Here is a 21,548-nt window from a genome sequence, read left to right on the forward strand (position 1 = left end):
TTAGACTACACTGTTTTCCATCAATCTAACCACCCACTCCCCCCCAAAAGAATATTTTTCTTCCTTAGTATCCAGCCCAGAAAAATCCTTGTTTTGTCATAAAGAATTATTCTGGATTTTTGTCCTTGTCTCCATAAACAGAAAAGTGGAAGGCTGTTTGGGCCCAACGTGCTTGTCCCGATGTAGGATGCCTTTTTTTTTTTTTTTTTTTTTGCTTTCTTGGTGCAGAAGTTGTCACTCTGCATTTGAGTTGCCTCCAGTTCTCAAGAAACAGGGAGAAAAGAGAAGGCTTCCAAACCGGTTAGTCCACTTAAGGCACCTTCATGGCTGAAGCCTTTGATATTAGCTTAACCAAGTTAGGAAGTTAGTGAGGCTGGAGGACTTTTCATGGATCATTCACTCAGTTTTTTTTTCCCGTATAACTGTTCACTCTGTCTCTTGGGGACTGTAAATGGGGTCTTTTGTCTTCATGCAGCGTGGAGAGGGGAGGGCACTGAGGGAGGCTTAGATCAGGGGGCCCTGCTCTGGGAAGTGTGGGGGCACTGAATTCTACCTGTACTTCCTGCTGAGATTCCTTCCCAGGGTGGCCGTGAGGTTGAAATAAGGTACCCTCTGGAGGGCTCCTGGCTTCACATCTGTCATGTAGAAAGAGTTCATGGTTTTTATGCATCTAAACATGCCGCTTCCCAGCTCTGGTTAACCCTGCTGGAAAGAGAGGAGGATGCCGGCCTGCTCTCGGCATCCTGTCCACTCTGAGAGTCTTGAATTCACTTATTCCACAGATGTTCATAGAGAAATAAATACATATGTACTGGCATGTGGCGTACACCAGGAATGCCCGTGCATGGCGTGTCCGTTAAAATGTCGGAGGGGATGGGGAGGTTGCATTTTCTTTGTTTCCTTCCTTGAAGACGGGCACACAGTGAATTAATGGGGACCTGGAATACCGAGAAGTGGGGGAGGGTAGTTTTCAACAGAGTCCTGAGTCCTGTCTCCCCTTGGAGATGGTGCTGCACTGAGACAATAGCAAAGATTACAAACTGAGCAAGTGAGTCTGCAGGGGAGGGAAGAAGACTGTGGATGGAAGGCAAAGTGTGTGCACACTCTGTTGAGAGTGCATAGGCGAGGAGGAAGAACTTGGCCTTCACCCTTCTGGGTTCTTGGCTGAGACCTCCCTCTAATACAGGACAGATCAACAGGAGAAAACATGTAGGTGTTTAACATCCTGTAACTCCCTGCAGACGGAAGCGACCCAGGAGAACTGAGCTTCTTCCCGCCAGGCCCAAGCCACCCCCCACAACACACACTAAGTACCGTCTCCAGCTAAAGGCACAAGAAGGCATGAGGGGTGCAGTTATGGGAGCCTGTCAGGCAAAGCCCAGTAAACAAGGGTATGGTTGTGACACAGATTTAAGGTGGAACCTTCTCTGTTGATAAGAATTTCTAGAGTTTTAGTCAGCCCCTCCATTCAGGTAGGGCGAGGGAGGACCCTGACAATGGAGATTTCCCTTCTAAACAGAAATACTCTTCCGAAAGGGGTCGCTTCTGCTAGGTTTTCAGAGCTGCTCTTGGGTCTGCTGTTTCTTCTTAAAAATAATCATCTCATGGTAATCCTTCCACCCAGGAGGTTTGGAGGGGTGCGAATTCTGCTCCCTTTCAAGTGGAAGAATTTACTGGATTCAGAAAGGGAAAGCAGTGTCCTGTTCAGAATGGGCTGAAGGAGAGAGGACAGATATAGCTGCCCGGCTCGACAGGCAGCAGATGATGGAGGAATCTGTGGCCCAGGAAAAGGGATTTGGATCTGAGTTGAATACCAGAGAGTGTGAAGTGAGTCAGTTTAGTTTGGACAAGGACACTGGCTGATGTCAGGAGACCACATTGGGGAGGACGAGGGGATTTGGAAGATTTGATAGAAAGTGTCCAAATGATGGATGAAAGTGTCTACCAGCCGGGCACTGGGCTAGCCAGAGCGGGCAGGCTGCTCTGAGATACAGCCCAAAGATGCGATGGCCAGGATTCCTGGGCTGGTGAGATTTTACTCATTTAAATTCTTGTTGCCAGTGGTTTCTCCCGTCACCTCGCCGAGAGCACAGATGCGAACTATTTAGTTACCTTGTGCCTCTTTCCACCAGAGCCTAGAACACAGCTGTGAATCTGGGGCTCAGTGTGTGTGTGCTGAATGAGGGAAAGCATCTCTCTTTGAGTCCAAGTTCTCGGTATCATGCTGGTGCTACAGACAATAAGACAGTCTTAAAGAAGGCAGCAGACTTCTGAAGTAGAATGAGAATCAGGACAAAACTCACACATTCCAGGACATCTTTTAGGAGTGAGAAACTGAATTGTAACATAGAGTTAATAAGGTCTGGGGACAGCCCCTCTAATGCCACCCATCCTCCCTGGGGGATGATCTGTGTTCCCCTGGTACCCTGCCGTCACCCCACACCCCTTTACATACACGAATATTTCTGTGTCTGGCTCCCAGTGAACCACGTGCTGTATGTGTGTATTTCCTGCACAGGTGTGTGCTCGCACTTAACCTGAGCCTGGCATCTCGCTGGTGCTCAGTGACCATGGATTGATTCAATCACTCGTCATCATCAATCATCTAAACCACTGGAATCCAGCGCATAAAGGGCTTCCACCATGGTTGTTTTTATCTCCCCTTGTAAGGTTGCCGGGGCAGGAAGAGTTGTCCCCACTTTGTACATGAAGAAGATGGAGTCTAAAGCCCTGCCTCACAATTTCATACGTTGTGATAATTACCTGATGATTACAAACGATTCTGATGCGTTAGTCGCAGGACAGAGATTTGGTTTCTGGTGGAACAGGATTCTGCCTTGGAGTGAATGACTCCGTGTGTGTGTGTGTGTGTGTGTGTGTGTGTACGTACATATTTGAGATCTGCGGGTGTTGCTCATGTTCAGCACAGTGTAAGGATTGTTAGTCTACATCCATGTTTCTCAAACATTAATGGGCAGACAGACCACCCAGGGATCTAAATAAAGTACAGATTCTGATTTAGCAGGTCTGGGGAGAGACCTCAGAGTCTGCATCTCTAACCAGCTTCCAGTTAAGGCTGAAGCCTCTGGTCCACAGATCACACTTTCCATAGCAGGGTCTGGATATTGGGAAAATTCCAGGCCAAATGTGGCAGAGAGGACCAGGTATGCTGAAAATATGACTGGGTGTATTGTGACTGACACATCAGTGCAAAGGTAGAGCCATGAACTTGGAAAGCGTCACTGTGATTGGATGGGCTTGCCCCAGTGCCCTCTTTGCTTCTGACTGAGCAGGTATGTCTCTTCATGACGGTGCAGCCCATCAGATTCCCCAGACCTCTACCTGCTCACTGATAGCTGCTCACTCCTTTCTCTGCCGTCCTTACTAATCCTTTTATTTAGGAAATCAAGATGGAATGTCTTTCTTTTTACGACCTACACTATCAGCTCTTTGAGCATCAGCCTGTTTTTAAATGCATCACCCTGTCTGGTATTTCCCCTGGTGTATGCCATGTCCCAGATGCGGAGACTCCCAGGATGTCATGTGGCTCAGGCTTCAGTCCCCAACATCATCTAAGAATAGTAGTTAAAAGCAGTGCCTCTGAAGGTGGAGAATTCTGGGTGCCAGTGCTAGCTTTTCTACTTGGGATCATAGCCTCAGTTTTCCCATCTGTAAAATGGGGATAATAATGGTTGCACCTGCTAATGGTACAGATAAAATGACTGCTACATGCCAAGCATTTAGTGCAGTGCCTACACATAGGAAGTAGCTGATACAAAATTGCTGAAAAATCAACAGGTTAAACAAAAGGGCTGCATGGACTCATTCATATTTTCTTTGTTTGACTTTTTAGTCAGGTCTAATAAGGACACGAAAAAATGAATTCCTCATCTCGCCATTACCTCAGCTCCTGGCCCAGGAACACAACTACAGCTCACCTGCAGGCCACCATCCTCACGTGCTGTACAAGAGGACAGCGGAGGAGAAGGTCCAGCGTTGCCATGACTTCCCGGGCTCCAGCCAGAACCATGCTGTCCGCCCTCCAACTCACACTCCCCACACATCTTGGAGTCCAGAAAGAGAGCATCACCACCGAAGGTTGCAAAAGCAGCATTTTTGTGGACGACGCAAGAAATGTATGTAAGGAAACTTTTTCTTGTTCTGTTCCTCTCAAGTGCCCTTGGGTGTGCTGACTTGCAGGTTATGCTGGGCTACACTAAGCTCCCGCTGAAATTTACTTTGGAGGTGGACCAGTCATCATCCCCGTCAGGCAAAAACTGATCAGTTTTTCTAAGTTAAACTGGAAAGATTTTGATGTACTTTTTTTTTTTTTTTTGCTCTTTTAGCATCATCTACTTTTTTAGTCAACATCTCAATACTATTTTGGTTTCCATACCCATGAGAAAAGGACTCAGTTTTCCAAATAATGAAAGAAATCAGAGGTGAATTTCCAGGTGTAGTTGGGTGTTCCTTTTGAGGACTTGAAGGAAAGACTTCCCAATTAACAAGAATCTTGGCCCCTGAGTGGAGGTGGCAAAGAAAACACAGGGACACTTGGACACAAGTTTGTGAGCCAGGCACAACATGCATTTTTCCAGACCAGCAGTGTCCATTAGAAATAGAACACCAGCCCCAAATTTTATTTAAATTTTTCTAATAGCCACTTTAAAACACTTTTAAATAGGTCAATTAATATTAAAAATATATATATTTTACCCAATATATATAGAATATCATCTCAACATGTCATCAGAATAACAAATTAACATAAATGAAAATTAAGTGGTTTTTTAATTCTTTTTTCATATTAAATTTTGGAAATCTATTTATTTTACACTTAGAGAACAATTTCAAAGCAGACAATAAATTCTCATGAGAAATACTTAATCTGTGTCTAGATTTTATAAAATTTCAAGTTTAAAAGTAGACTTACATACTCAGATTGTGTTCAAATATACTTAAGTTTTTCAGTAGCTAAAAAAGCTCAAGTATTGCTTTTAAATTTTTAAATACAATTAATAAAAATTAAATAAACATTCTGTTCCTTCAGTGGCACCAGCCACGTGTCAGAGTCTCAGTAGCCATGAGCGGCAGGTGACTATGGAGCTGTGCAGAGCAGCCAGATGGTAGTTCTACCCACAGAGAAGAGGAACTGATATCTCTGAGATGCTGACCAGCAGCAATAGTGCAAGACAGTTTGGACCACTTTAATTGGTTTTGGGGACTTGGGTGTTACGGAAACGTCCCTTTTAAGGAACATCTATTTGGCATAGATTTATAATAATAGTTGTGTTAATCATAGTAATGATATTTATCGTGGCAACAATACGTATTTGATATGGGATATAAAAGCTAATCTTTGAGAGCAACCTTATGATTGGATATCATACTCTTCATTGGTAAGGAAACTGGAACCCAATCACTTACCACGATGCCCAACTTGAAGTTTTAAATGTAACTCTAAGTAATTTGGTCTTTTACTTTCACTCTGTGGAGAACTGACTTCACCATTACAACTGTACCAGTTGTTAAAATATTGAAATCTATCTGTATTACTAGTACATAGTTATTGTCCTGAGCTTCCCAAATGTCCTTTTCCTTCCCAGCAACCCTTGGATTTGTCACTGTCCATTAACTAACGGGATCATACCTAACCCAACAGGTACTTCCAGGTCTCTGCTCAAAGACTCTAGCTGGTATCCACTCTGTTCAGGTGGTGCTTGCGCCTTATCTATTACAAAGTATCTAATATAATTTAAAATATCACTCCTAACTGTGCTGTTGCCCCTGTAACTAAGTCAGTCTCAGGTCAGAGGGTCCTTGTCAACTGCTTATTTTGTGCTACCTTCAAGTTTGTGTTGATGAGACGAGAGGATAAGGCACTGGCCATGTTTGACAGGATATATAGTTCTAAATTTTATTTAGAAAATAATATACAAAGTCTTATAATAAATTCAGGAGCAAAGGATAATGTCTGGTTCTGCAGGGGTTTTTTGAGCAATAAAATAAGCTTTCCCTGTTTTTAAAGATGATTCCCACAGTACTGGATTTTCCTGATCTGCTCTACCAACTAGAATTGTGGCTTGCTTTCTTTCACTCTTTAGAAGAGCATTTTTGGGTTACTGCACCTGTTCATCCATCCATCCATTCATCCAACCTTGTATTGAAAGACTCTCTCTTGACCACAAGTTAGGTACAAAGCCCCCAGACAGGCACTAGTGGCATCATTTATCAGTAGATGAGCGAATTGTTGGTTAGGTGGTCTCTCTCCTCCCCTTGTTTAGATTTCTGTCTCTCTCACCCAGGTGCTCTCTGCTGATAGCCCTTCCATATGCTCTTCTGTTCCTTGTAGATGCCCCTAAGCCTCCCACAGAGGACACCTATCTCAGGTTTGATGAATACGGGAGCGCAGGGCGGCCCAGAAGATCAGCTGGAAAATCACAAAAAGGCCTAAACGTGGAAACCCTTGTGGTAGCAGACAAGAAAATGGTGGAAAAACACGGCAAGGCCAACGTCACCACGTACATTCTCACAGTCATGAACATGGTAAGGGACTTGTCAGCCCTCTGGCTCTCCAAGTCAGCTAAAGTCACCGAATTCCCTCGTGTGGGTTGGAGATGTAGCCACATGATTTTACTGGAAAAAATTAAGGAAATCGGCTTCATAGGTGCCTATATTTGGTCAAATTAGTTGGAAGTGTATATACTTACAAATATGTCTGATTGATCTCCCCTGGCAATCTTCAAAATTTTCCAATTTGGTTTTATTTTTGTTTGATTTCAATTGTTCCAACAGGTTTCCAGCCTATATAAAGACGGGACCATTGGAAGTGATATAAACATTGTTGTGGTGAGCCTCATTCTTCTGGAACAAGAACCTGTAAGTGGCAAACTTTGCTTATTTCTTCATTCTTTGTGCCACTCAGGATACACTTATTCAACACCTACTGTGTGCCACCCCACGGACTGGCCTTTGGAAATTCATTTGAAAGTATCCTGACCCTACCCACAAGGAAAGTACCGTCTAATAGGGTTGTGTATTTAAAGTAACTAAAATATCACAAAATAATTATTTATACATAAATATATAAAATATATATGCATAAATACAGGACATAAAATAGGTATATGTAATACAAATACGAAAGTAAAATACAGGTATTACATTATACAAATATGCAGGCTTCACAAGGAAAGTCCGTTTGATAATAGATTTAAAGTTTAGTTGGATTTTGTAAATTAGATATTCTGGGTAATTGCAAATGGATATTTTGAAAATATACTGAAAGTAAGTCATCAGAAAATTCTGGTGGCAAAGCTACTATCTTCCAGCACTACCTTACGTACTACAGAAAATAGAAAAGGAATGTTTAACTGCCCTCGAATTGATTATGGTGAGATGTAAAACAGAACATAATGTGTTCGATTGCATGACATGACACCTACTGCTTTGTAGGGTTATGCTGTTGAAACTGTATTTTTGAGGTGGGAGTTACCAATCAGATGATTTTTTTAAGTCCCTGCGGTTTTTCCTCTTCACCTGTATCCCCAGTAATGAATATGCAAAGCAGAGAGTCAGAGACAAGACAACAATTAAAATCTAATTGCCCAGGTGTGTGGCACTACAGAGGTTAACAACTTATCAAATAATTCTTAGAATTTTAGAAAGACGGAAAGAGGGTGTGTTTGGGAGACACATCTGTCTAATCTACCACTTACACTTTGCCCAAGGACATCAAAGCCATCAACATCCTAATTCACAGATAATGAAAGATCTTGTCTAACAACCCTCCGCTTGACCTAAGTCAATAGTGTTAAGCAGACGTTTTGATAAATAATTATTTTAAGAGTAGGTCTTTTATTACCCTTTCTTCATTCAGTAAGCTTTCATTTTATTGATTGATCGGTTATGATCTGTGACATGGCAAGCCCTTTGCTGGGAATTTTGACTTGGGGTAAATAAGCTATGGTCACCACCATCCTCCTGCTTTATTGAAGAAGCCATTGAACTTTATCCCCATTAATTAATAATTAGGTTCTAAAAGTTATAACAGTGCTTTAAAGATGGTACCAGCATGAGAAGAACAAAGGCGTTTCTAACTGATGTCAAGTTATTTGATGTAGAAATACAACTGGTCATAAACCACACTAGAGAGACTCTGTAGTGACTTCAAATATTGTGAGCACTTACCCCAAAATAGTTCTTTTTTAACACCAATTGTCCCCAACCTTAGCTCCAGTGTTTTCCTTTGTTGACCTTTCCCCCAGAAACATGATGTTTCTGTGTTTATCTGTGCCGATAGAATGATTCAACGTTCTTATCTCTGTGACACATTCTCACTTTGATTTATGTGGGTTTCCCATAGAGAGGATTACTGATCAACCATCACGCCGACCAGTCTCTGAATAGCTTTTGTCAGTGGCAGTCTGCCCTCATTGGAAAGAATGGCAAGAGGCATGACCACGCCATCTTACTCACGGGATTTGATATTTGTTCCTGGAAGAATGAACCATGTGATACTCTAGGTATGGTATGAACAGACGCTCCATGCACACCACATTAGCAGAAAACACAGTCTGGAAACTTACTGTTGGGTGGTGGGTGGCCCTTAGGATTCTTCATAAAGAGATTTAATATTTAAATTGTGGAGTATCCTCATTGAATACCCTCTGGTGAATATTATTCCCTTTAACTGAACTCATTGTGAAAGGGGGACCCATTTACTTTATCCCTGTTGTGTTTTTCTTTATTAAACCTATTGATGATCCTTGAGGCATGAGATAAATTGTTGTTTAACTAGACACGTTGTAGGTTATTCCGTAGGCGTCATGACTGCAGAGCTGGATAGTGGAAGAGAATTTGGCCGGTCTCCATGGCATTCAACTGTGCCCCTAGGTAGCATGCTGCTTTTAGAAAATTAGTTGAAGGACTCAGTTCTTCCACATTTGTTCAAGACAGTGAATAAGAACTATAGCTTTCACATCTCTACTATACTTTCTAGTATATTCTATTGCACACAGTAGGAATTCAACAGTTTTTTAAATGAATTGATCATCTAGATCAGGGGTGGGGAAACATTTTCTGAAAAGGGCTAGACAATAAATATTTTAGGCTTTGCATGTCATACAACCTCTGTTGAAACTACTTGATTCAGCTATATGGGAGCAAAAGATGATATGTAAATGAACATGGCTGTGTTCCAATAAAACTTTTTTTACTGAAACAGACAGTGGGAGCCATATTTTTCAGACACAACTGATAATCTCAAATGATGGTAAAATTTGGGGCAACTGAGAAAAGTTTTCATGGTTTACTCCCATTTTTTTCCTCAAAGTGCTTTATAATCCTTCATAATGTACTGAAGATAAAGGTAGATTGCACTTTAAAAAAATTTTGTTTTTTATGTTTTTCAAGTTCTCTATAATGCTTCTCTTCTGTTGTATAAAATGAGTTAATTTTAATAATTCGCCATTAATCACAGTCTTCAAAGAACAATGCATAACTGAGAATTAACCATTTGGGGGATTGTTCCATAGGCTGTGTTTTTATAGTGGGGGAGGCTATACACTCATTCATTTTCTGAGTTTGGAATTTGCAAATTGATGTGGGCTAGCCCAATGCGTTGTTGCCTTTTTTGAAGAAAGATTCTGAGAAGGAGGTAGTTACATCCATCAACCAAAATAAGACCAGAATAAAAGGAAAGGCTTGGAGAAACAAATACAACACCGAGAACCCTAACAACTGGTCTGTAAGTCACTTACTTTGAGCAGCATGTTCTATGCAAAGAGTATGGGCTTTGACTTTAGATGTGTCTGTACTTAAGTCCTAAGTCTAGAATTTTTGACTCTGAGATATTGAGCAATTCACCTTTCTGAGCCTCAGTTTCCTAATCTATAATTATACATACATATGTCTACAAGTGTAGATGTACACAAGGCATATAGGGCAGTGTGTTGTATTTAACTGCCACTTACTCAGTGTTGCTAATGATGGTGCCGCTCATGATGTGTGCCTATACGTTAGGTTTACCAGATGACCTCACTTATATTGTGGCAGTAAGGTAGGTGCAATCAGTTCACAAGTATATATTTAATACTACTGGGTACTTAGCCTTGTTCTACTGGTTATGAGGACCCACATTGGGAAGAAGCTGTAATGGAATTCAAGACAAAATCGAGGATGTTCTGGAATGATTTGATAACTGCTCCTGGAAGGAAGTAGTTTTGGGGAGAAGGAGCATTTATCACATTAGGGGAAAAATTAATTCAATCTGCTCACAGTGTTTAGGTCTTTCCATGTTATCTGCTTTAGAAAAAGGTGAAGATGTGTGTTCTCTCTTAGAAAATACACCTTGAGCTTTGGTACTACTACTGTTAAGTGAATATTTTACATTGGTTTAGCTATCATTTTAACAATTGCTCTGATCCAAATAATGAACTTAGATCAGGCATATAAATGTCCTGTGACTTACTATCCTATAAATAAAAGGGGAATTAAAATATTCACACTGTCAGTTAATCTTCAGAAAGGAGGCAAGAATATACAATGGAGAAAAGACAGCTTCTTCAGCAAGTGGTGTTGGGAAAGCTGGAGAGCCGCATGTAAATCAGCGAAGTTAGAACTCTCCCTCACATCATACACAAAAATAAGCTCAAAATGGCTTAAAGACTTAAACATAAGACAAGGCACTATAAACCTCCTAAAAGAAAACATAGGCAAAACATTCTCTGACATAAATCTTAGCAATGTTCTCCTGAAGCGATCTAACAAGGCAATAGAAATAAAAGCAAACATAAACAAACGAGACCTAACATACTCATGCTAACTTTATAGCATTGTTAGGGTCAGTTGATGACAATATGTTTAATAAATAAGAAAGTATTAAATACTACTCTTACCTATTTTAGACAGGACTGAGAGCCATATACTTTTAGTGTTTTCCTGCCAAAAAAAATTTAATACATGAATCCTTTAAACTAAAACTGTGCAGAACATTATGAGGACCTGAGAAATGATCAGGTATCTGTGTGTGTCCCCTTTGGATTAACATTTGAAATTGATCTTTCACCAGGGTTTGCCCCCATCAGTGGAATGTGCAGTAAGTACCGAAGCTGTACCATCAACGAGGACACGGGGCTCGGTCTGGCCTTCACCATTGCTCATGAGTCAGGGCACAAGTAAGTGGCCCCTTGATTTCACCACTTTATATGAAAACTGGTTGGGCGATTCACTGATATCTGTCTAATGATTATTATTGATCTAGGCAGAATAAATAGGATAAATCTTGAGTCAAGCATAAACCAGCACCTGAAAGAAGGGCTCAGATAAAGGCCAGTTACTGTTGATGCTCTTTTTAAACAATGAATAGCTGCCTGGTATTACATTGTATGCAAACTAGGCTGCAGGTTATTAATGGGTCCTCTGGTCTTTTAGGCGTTTGTTTATTTCTTCTTTGTTTATTTGCTACAATGAAGATAAGTCTTTTTTACACTAAGGAAATAATCATGGGGACATATAAATTCCCAGAATATAATGGCGTGTTAATTGTCTAAAAACTTTTTATTTATTTTGGGTTTAATTTTTGAGGGGGGTGGTGATGAGATTTGTTTATTTATTTATTTTTAAATGAAGGTACTGGGGATTGAACCCAGGACCTCATGCATGCTAAGCACACGCTGTACCACTATGCACCCACCCCTGCCATTGTCTAAAAACTTTTGGTGTGTCTATTGGATATTGTTTTCATCTGTGTCATTGCCTGGACTGAGTATTCTTTCAGTTGTTGTCAGTAAACCTTTGTTTTGCAAGAATAGAGTTAGAAATGAGGTATGAGAAACCTAAGAGTAATGAGATGAATTTATTTTATGAAGTATAGAACCTGGTATGGATACAATTCTACAGAGAGTTTTCAAACATTACCCTTGAGCAATTGCATCTATATTGGAATAAGCTTACTGCTTTACAAACTGGCTATTTCAAGGGCAAGCTCTTTGGATGTATGAGTTTAGGAGTGTTGACGTGTGTCTTGTATTCAGTATTTATACTGAATAATCAATTTCAGGGTATCTAATTAACTTCTGACTTAAAAAAATAAAAGCAAGCATCATCTGTTTCACAACTTTAATTTATATTTTGGTATTTTGTTGTTAGTGTGTCTTGTGAGCTAAATATATTATCTTCAGGAGATTTGAATCTTGACTGTTACTGTTATCCATCATTGGATAACAGTCAGTTGCCCAGCATTTTATATCTATACAGAGCCGTTTTCTTCGCAAGGTGTGAATGACCCAATTTTATTTGCACACTGGTACAAAAATGCCCATTAGACACAAGGTCTTCTTGTTTAGAGCAGGAAATAAAAGATCTATGAATGTCAAGCGTATGTCTAATTCTATTAGGTCCAAATTAACTGGTGTCTCTCACTCTTCAAAAATACTGGCCATTAAAAAATATAATCATCCTTGGTTTTGAGTTAAAGTTACCCAAGTCAAAACTCAGCATATTTGTAAGGAGAAACAAAGATGTTCTCGAGGTGGTGTGAGAAGAGTCAGAGGTAAAAGGAAGAACACATATAATGGAAAGTACATACTCAAATTCTAAATGACATAGCCTTACAGAGAGAAATTTTGAAACAGACAATTCATGAGATTTTTGCTAAGACTTTCGACATGTGCTAAAGAAAATGCATATTATCTTCTAAAATGCTGTTAATCAAAGTAAATTAGAACATTTTAAAAAATTTTAGTTCAAAATTCAATTCAAACTTGGTTTGCTTATGTCCATAAAACTCCAGTGAAGTGTTCATGTAATTACCTTTTCTCTTAGAGTAATGCCTTCAATCTCTCCCAACTTCATCCCCATTTCTGTGATTCTTGCTCTTTCCTGTGGTGCTTTATACATGAATTTCCTTCTGTTTTTTGACTTTGACAAATATATTTGAGAAGGTGGTCTCCCAAACAACTCCCCCTAGCTTCCTGGTTAGGTACAAAGAAGAGCTGAATTGGGCAAAGCAGAGGTGAGAAAATGCTTCCCCTGAGTCTGTGCTTGTGAATCCGTCACCTCTAAATCCCTGGGGCACTCACTGATAGGATTACCGTATACAGCCATCCTGCCATTACTTGCCTGATAAATTGGAAGGAATGCTGGGTCGCTGGCTAGTCTGTAGACGGACGAGTCACAACAGAATCATACCTACCGTTATAGCACAGTTATTTATTCGGAGTAGGCTACCTTCAAAGGACAGCTATATTGATAAGATTGTATCAGAATAGCATGTTCATTTCCATAGGAATCATGTCTGCCTCATGCAAATAAGTTCTTAAGAGGCATATTTTACTCCTTTAAATAATTAGGTTAAGAACAATCTAAATCATTGATAAATTGATATCCTTCCATCCTCTACCTCCATAGAAAAGTGACAGCTTTTTTGTGCACTGAATTTTTTAGATATGACCCAAAAAGCTTATTTCCCCATCTCCTACCATTTTAATATGGCCTGAAGTATGTTCTGTCTTTGTGCGGGGGGTGTATTATATGTGGGTATAAACTTTAATGTCACATTTATTCTACCAGTTGGGAGATTTGGGAAATGTTTAGGTATAATGTACATGATTTCTAGGGAGTAAACCGCCTAAAATTATTTTTACTCTGTAACTGCTAGAATCTTCTTTGGTAAAATGGGCCAACTTAAAGCCTTTTCCAAAAAAATACATTCAAAACTAGCCCATCATGTGCCATCAATGGATGGATTCAACCATTAATTTAAAAAGAATGTTTATGATTTTAGGGGAGTTTAGTTATAAAAAGAGTTTGTGATTTCAGCTAATAAGTTGATCATCATTGGAAGTTTTATGTCACACAGTCTTTACACATGAATGGTTGCTAAACAACTATCACCAGCTTCTCTCTGTACCTAACTCCTACTCATTCTGAACTTTCTTACTGCAGTTCCATGACTGGTGGCAAGAAAGAGAATTTGCTCTTTGAAAAAGAAAGATTTGACTTTCTTGTCATTTTAGTTTAGCTTAGAAATCTTGATTAAAATGTTCTCACCCTTAAAAACTGTAGCAGGTATACTATTCTTTGCCCTTTTTTGTGGCCAAGGTATAATATAACAAAGCCCTCAGCGTTCTTTAGAATGTTCTACATGAATCTGACAAGACTGTAGAGTAACTCATCTTTGTCACTCTCTTCTCTTGCAGTTTCAACCAACTGTGTCCCTCACTTGGGTTCTCTGATTCTCAATCCATCTTCTTCTTCCTGTAGTTACAGTTCGGACAATGGGTTTACAGCAGACTTTTTGTTGTCCTCTTTTTGTTTTAGTTTCGGCATGATTCATGATGGAGAAGGCAATGCCTGCAGGAAGGCTGAAGGCAATATCATGTCTCCTACACTGACGGGAAACAATGGGGTGTTTTCCTGGTCTTCGTGCAGCCGGCAGTATCTCAAGAAATTCCTGAGGTAAAACAAGCCAAAGCCAGGGGTGTTCCCAGTTTTGGAGTAGTTACAGTGAACAGTACTTAACAGATGTGAAAACAAGTAATCAGCGTATTGATGGTGATAATGTCATGGTTGTGGTTGGAAACAATACATTGAAGGTCTAATACTGTGCTATGTGCTCTGCACATATTGCCTCATTCCATCCTCACATCAGTCCTATCATTGTCCTTGTTCTAGAGTTTAGGAGATTGAGTCTTAGGGAGATTAATTTTGTATCTGAAGGTTCTACAGCTGGTACGTTGTCAATATGACTCACACTTATTTCTGTTTTGACTCCAGATCTGTGCTTAGAACCCTCTCACCTCTAAGACCTCCAGAGATTGCTGGATATATTGTCTTTTTACTGTGACTAATTAGCTTAATTAGTCAACTTGGTCATAAGAGTATTGGAAATGCCAAAATGGTGTGCCAGTTTTACCACGAATGGGGCACTGTCCTGACTGGCTATTTTGTTTGAAAAGGCGACATGCTAGCTCTTCGCCCAAAAGACATCCAGAAGGGATGATGATAGCTATGTGAAATGTCTTTAATACTCAAGATCCTAGATTTCATTAGTAAAATAGGAGTTTGGAAGGTAGAGCCGTTTGATTCATATTAAACAATAAACCCCAAATTGAAACTCTTTGACATTTCCTTTGGTTTTTCTTCAGCTATAATATATATTTGACCATTTGACCATTATACAGCACTATAGTGGTTGTTAAATATATAGGTATGTATATATGTATATCATTTTATATGTATGCAGATATATCTTGTTAATCTATGTTTCTCACAAGAATACTCAGGTTCTAATCACATCTCCCTTTGACCAGATATTAGGAAAACTCACCAGGTTTCTTTGGGAACGAATATTATTGATACTTTTTTTTTTTAAATCCGTACCACTGCATATTATTTGCCAGTGTTTACAGAATTAGCAATACACACAGGCAAGGCTGAATCAGTGAAGGATATTAACCAAATGATGCCCCAAGGGATAGTAAAAAATTGACAAACCTTTTGCTGCGTGACTTTGTCACATAGAAGGTTTTCTTTTGTTAGCTTTAAATTGATGATCTGGGGCCTGAAGTTATCTTTTCCATCTCATGTGAGAATGGAGTCAATAAATATTATAAATCAAGGTCACCTCAGTATAGACTGAGTTTCCATCGTTCATAATGACTTAGTTAAATGCTTTTGGATAATGATAATAATACCAACAGAAGCTAACTTTGAATGCTTACTGTGTTGTGTTGAGCACTGTACATTGTCTTGCTTGATCTATTAACAACTCTTAGCAAAGTCATTATCAGTAATGAGGTGTGTAAGAATCAGTCTTGATTGCTTGGTTGACTAGAACCCCCATCTGTCTGACTCCAAAATCACACGTAACAACCATGCTGTTTTAGGTCTCATTGATATCCTTGTTTAATTAGTTAAGTGGAGATAAGGTACTTTCTAAGAATATCCATGCTATCAAGACTGATTTTTTTTTTCTCAACATATCCCAGTTGGATATATCTCAGGGAAATTGTCCTGTCTTAAGTCCCAATGTATCCTTTCTCCTGATTTTCTGATTTCTTTCAAGAACTTTTTTTTTTTTTTTTTTTTTTTTTTTTTTTGCTGGTGAAGATTATTTGAGGTAAAATGTATCTTTGGCCACTGCCCCATTATCAGTAAGAAATAAGCATAACTTTCAACTCTGTGAAGACAGGTGATCGTCGCTGACTAGTAAGTTTTGTAGCTTTAACACTCACCAGAGAGCAGACACTTAGTAAAAACTTGTTGAATATTATGGAATGAGACTGTGGGGAAAGTTTTCAAACGTATTGACTTTTCCCATCTCAGTAGGCCAAGCCCAGTCACTTGGATGGCTGTAACTTCCAGTACCATGTCAAACCCTATGTGGTTGGGTGAAGTCCATCTTCTTAGACAGGACAGGACTCACCCTTTTTATTTTAAGTATATACGTATTTCTTGAGCCATGTTATATTTTTCTTGGCATGAATGTATTCAGAGGCATATTGGTTTATGTGGCAAGATCACAGATAAACATGACCACTAACAAGGATGTGTTATCACCACAGTACACCTCAGGCCGGCTGTCTGGTGGATGAGCCCAAGCAAACAGGGCAGTATAAATATCCGGACAAACTACCGGGCCAGATTTATGATGCTGACACACAGTGCAAGTGGCAATTTGGAGCAAAAGCCAAGTTATGCAGCCTTGGTTTTGTGAAGGTATGTTTGCTTGTGATTTCAAAGTTACATTAAGATTCTGTAATGTGTCCGTGTACCTAACAGAGATATAAACATTTGGTTTGCGAAGGCCAAGGGTTAGAGTCTGGGTTATCTCTAAAATGTCAGTTGTTTGGCCTGATAATTAAGTGGCAGTTTTACTGTCAATGAATTATCCAGGCGTATCCCCCATAGACCTTGCCTGGCTTAAATACCATCAGACCACATCCTTGGAAGACAGTTCCTCCTCTGTAGATGAAGATTTTTATCACATGTAGTAAATCTGGGTACAATAGTTTTCACCTACTGCTCATACCTGTTTTTGTTATCATTGTGTTTCATATGCCCTTTTTACATAATCCATATAAGATCATCAACACCTTAAAATACATACGTACGCCTTTTACAGTGATATGAACACCATCGTTGGCAGCCAGCTTATTTCTGGTATGTCAGAATTCAGGATGTATCTTGAATAATGTTAATATGATTTGTGTGTCAAGTCTTTCATTCATGGAAGACTTACCTTTTGTGAAAAAGATACATAGGAAAAAGCAAAAGTCTAGGATGTAGAAATGAGAGGAACAGTTGGTCAGAAACTACATCACTGACAGTCTCACCATTGCTAAAAAGTAGAGTCATATTTAAGCTGGTTTATTCCCAGTACCCAAAGGGAAACATGGAAATTCTAGGTATCCAGATACATGGAAATTATGGAGGTCCTCTTCCCATCTCTGTTCCTATTCTTACTCCTCCTCCTTTTTTTCTCTTCCTTTTTCACCACCACTATCATCATTACCACCGTCATCAGTGGCACCACCACCATCACCACCAAAAGCACCACCTCCACCATCACTTCCACCGTCCCCACCATCCACCAGCACCTCCCGCAGTTGCTAAATGAGCCTCTGCTCCGCATAAGGCATTCCACTTAGAGACTTACTTTAGTTTTCCTCAATCTTCACAAAAATGTTTTTGAAATGTGAATTATCACCACTTTTTAACTGGAGCTCAGAGAATGAATTCCATTTGCCCAAAGCCTCAAAACTTTTCAATGGTGGAAGCTACACCAAACACATCAGCCACCACGATATTAAGCTTCCTTCTTTTTGTTAATACCAGTGTTTCCTAGACTTCAACATTAACATCCATTCATTAACAATGACCATTATTAGTGGTGCTGTATCTCTGTATTAGTACTCACTTGTTGCTTTTCTATAAATCAACTCACTTGAAAAAATGGAAGTCCAGTCCTGAGAAATACTACCCACCAAATCACAGGTTTGATATGGGATTACATATTTTTCGAATGCAATTTTAATGTATAACTATTAGGAAAGTATATTCGTACACCATCCCCATTTTTTGGGTGTGTCTTCCATGCTACAGGGATCTTCCTTTGGCAAATGGCTGGTGTCTCATATTTTTAAATTAACAAATTCACAGTAGTTTCTAATTGCCTGTGAGGTTGATGCTTTTGGCAGAAATCAATAGCCATTCACTTTGTTGAAAGAGTTTACCTGCTAACTCTGTCTCCTGTCACTCTGTTCTTCGAGGATTCATTAGCTTACTCCTTCACTAATCAAATATTTATTAAGTGCCTACCATTGCAGCAAACTCACAAATGGTGATGACTTTGATTTTCTTTAGAAATATAAAGGAAGCTTCTAATTACTATCTTCACTTTAGGATCATATATTCAACATTCATTCATTCATCAGGTTGCCTGTGTCAGCTGTGTGCAGGGTTTAAACAACTGTCCTGAAATGAATAGATCTTTCTCTGAGACCATACCATATTTTTGAAAGACAACAGCATCTCAGTGTGATGGGTTTTCCTGGGAAGTGGTGCAAAGGGAAATGGAAATTCCAGAGAAGATGGAAAAGAATGAAGAAAGGCACGGAGAAAGGAATGTCTGGAGGGGTAGGAAGATTTGCTTGAGAGAGAGATTGTGTAAGATGATTGTTTAAGAAGGTGAAGACAGAGGAGGAGGGTAATAGCTCAGTGGTAAAGGGTGTGCGTAGCATGCACAATAGCTCAGTAGTAGAACGTGTGCTTAGCATGCACGAGGTCCTGGGTTCAATCCTCAGTACCTCCACTAAAAAAAAACAAACAAGCAAGATGAAGATGAAGATGAAGAAGGTTGAGTTGGTTGGTGGATCCTGAATATGGAAGATATTTTGCTCCCCACGGTCTAGGGGGAAAAGAACCTACTTGTAACTTGAACCACGGCCCTACCTCTGAGACTCATAAATAGTTCTCTGCTAGGCCCTAAGTAGGAGGGGTTTCCAAAACACCAAAATCTCCTGTTTTCCTGTTGGTCTGAAGAGTTGGGACCAGCTCCAGGGAAAGGATGATGAAGCTTATTTTCAAGGTTTCGTTGTCCTGTCATTATCTTCCCTTTCTTACCTTTTCTCCTCACTGCTGACTTTTTTCCCCTGTGCCTCTTTGAAAGGCAGTTTTGCATAATAAAAGCACCCAAAAAGGGAGGAAAAAAGGAAGTCATTCTCCAAGTGTCCTCTCCAACCAGCAGATACAGTATATCTGCATCTCCTGGATCTTGTTAGAAATGCAGGTGGTCAGGTCTCAGCCAGGCATAAAGAACAGGAAACTGGGTGTAGGACCTGGCAATCTGTGTTTGAATGTAGCGGGTCTCGGTGCCCCTGATGCATGCTCCAGATGGATGGCTACGGAGCCGGACAGTCTATAATTTTAAGCGCACTCAAGCACATGCACCCACACACACATACCCACATCCACACACCCCTACTCCTGGCTTTTGGAGTTAAATAGACCTGGGTTCAAAGCCTTATTCCACCACTTCCTGGAACTCTGGGCAGATGACTTAACCTCTCTCAGCTTTGGGTCCACATCTGTAAGGTGGGGACCATCATAGCTCTTCTCAGATAATTATGAGGATGCACCGCTCCGTAAATAACAAGGGGTTTTGTCTCACCCTCCTCCTCGTGTCTTCATCAGCATCATCACCATCACCCTGGCTGTTCTCCCAGTGGCCTCCTTGTCTGTGGGCCTGGAGCTGGCTGTTTTTCATGCCTTGTCCGCCTCCCTTCCTCTCCCCACCACACTTTTCTGTGTCCTTGGCACATCATGCTTGATCTCTGTTCCTTTTCAAAGTGTTCAAGGAAATGAGTCGTTAGTTTGGCTGATGGTTCTACATTAGTTGGACACACCTAAGGGATGGTAACCTCCATAAGCAATTGGGGAGAACGTGCATTTGATTATTAGGTGTTTACTAAATGCTTCCTGACTCAGGGAGGGAATCGATGCTGTTGGCTGGAATGCCCTAAGCACAGGAGACTCTGAGCAGTGCTTCCCATGCTGGTTACTTTACCAAGTGAGAAATGAGCAACCCTACTCCACACCTCAGTAGCTGGCAGTCACTGTCACAGAGCAGGAGCTCGGCAATGTTCATTTATAGACATGCCAGGAGGATCTGGGGCAAAATCAGAATTCTGGGGAAGGTATTTTGATTCCAGTGGACTATTTTCAGGTCTGTCACCTCAGAGAGTGTGTCCTTCGAAGGAAAAGTCATACCAACATGTATTCATTCTTTAAAATTTGTCAATTTAATGAGTAAAGGGGATCAGAGGGTACAAACTGTTAGTTATAGGATAAATAAGTCATGGGAATGTGAGATACAGCATGGTGACTCTAGTTAATAACACTCTGTTGCATATTTGAAAGTTGCTGGGAGAGTAGATCGTAAAAGTCCTCATCACGAGACAAAAAAAAAAAAAACAACTATATATGGTGGCCGATGTTAACTAGACTTATTGTGGTGATCGTTTCACAATATGTACAAATACCAAATCATTATATTGTACACCTGAAATACAATGTTTTAGGTCATTTATACCCCAGCAAAAATTGTTGTTAAAAGAACTGGACATTGGGATCAAAGAATGGAGAATAAAGAGAAACTCTTTGTAATCTACTAAATTTACTACATCACGTTTCAGCTTCTGTTAATTTTCCCCCAGGAACTTAAGTTCCAACTGTAGTGATGTCCTGGTATGTTTTTCATATGTTTATTGCTTTCTTGTCTACAAGCTCTTGTCTGCATGCTTTCCCACTCTGGAATACTGCATGGCCACCCATGTGACATGTATCTATCATTTTTTATTATTGTTAAAGATTCAGCTCAAATGTTACCTCCCATTTTTCCCCAAGATTTTTTAAAATGGAAGTATAGTAGATTTACAATGTTGTGTTAGTTTCTGGTGTACAGTGTAGTGATTTAGTTGTATATATATGCATATATTCTTCTTCTTATTCTTTTTCTTTATAGATTATTACAAATTATAGAATGTAGTTCCCTGTGCAATATAGTAGGACCTTGTTTTTTTTTATATATATAGTAGTATTTATCTGCTAATCCCAAACTCCTAACTTATCCCTTTACTCCCTTCCCCTTTGGTACCCATAAGTTTGAGGTGGGATGAGAAGGGGACTCTATGTCTGTGAGTCTGTTTCTGTTTTGTAAATAAGTTCATTTGTGTCATATTTTAGATTCCACATCTAAGTGGTATCATATGGAATTTATCTTTCTCTGACTTACTTCGCTTGGTATGATACTCTCTAGGTCCATCCACATTGCTGCAAATGGCATTCTTTTTTTATGACCGAGTAGTATTCCATTGGGTATATATACCACAACTTCTTTATCCAGTCATCTATCAGAGGACATTTAGGTTGCTTCCATGTCTTGGCTATTGTAAATAGTGCTGCTATGAACTTTCCCTAAGGGAGCTCCATCTCCACCCTGTGTGTCACCTTCATTAACTTGTGATGCTTTGTTTTTACTGTCT

The 21,548-nt window shown here is 39.9% G+C and overlaps 1 protein-coding gene across 1 annotated transcript in view; it reads left to right on the forward strand.

Moving 5' to 3' along the window:
* The first annotated feature begins 3,859 nt into the window (after positions 1-3,859).
* ADAMTS18 (ADAM metallopeptidase with thrombospondin type 1 motif 18) overlaps positions 3,860-21,548 on the forward strand; it is a 71,569-nt gene continuing 53,880 nt past the window's right edge. Inside the window, exons 1-7 of the mRNA XM_031458019.2 lie at positions 3,860-4,140; positions 6,353-6,546; positions 6,796-6,879; positions 8,366-8,525; positions 11,072-11,177; positions 14,323-14,460; positions 16,569-16,722. Coding sequence (XP_031313879.1) covers positions 3,879-4,140; positions 6,353-6,546; positions 6,796-6,879; positions 8,366-8,525; positions 11,072-11,177; positions 14,323-14,460; positions 16,569-16,722 — 1,098 coding nt within the window. The 5' untranslated portion in view covers positions 3,860-3,878. The remainder of the gene's footprint in view (positions 4,141-6,352; positions 6,547-6,795; positions 6,880-8,365; positions 8,526-11,071; positions 11,178-14,322; positions 14,461-16,568; positions 16,723-21,548) is intronic.

This window comes from Camelus dromedarius, chromosome 9 (assembly GCF_036321535.1).
Source record: "Camelus dromedarius isolate mCamDro1 chromosome 9, mCamDro1.pat, whole genome shotgun sequence".
Classification (NCBI taxonomy): Eukaryota; Metazoa; Chordata; class Mammalia; order Artiodactyla; family Camelidae; genus Camelus; species Camelus dromedarius.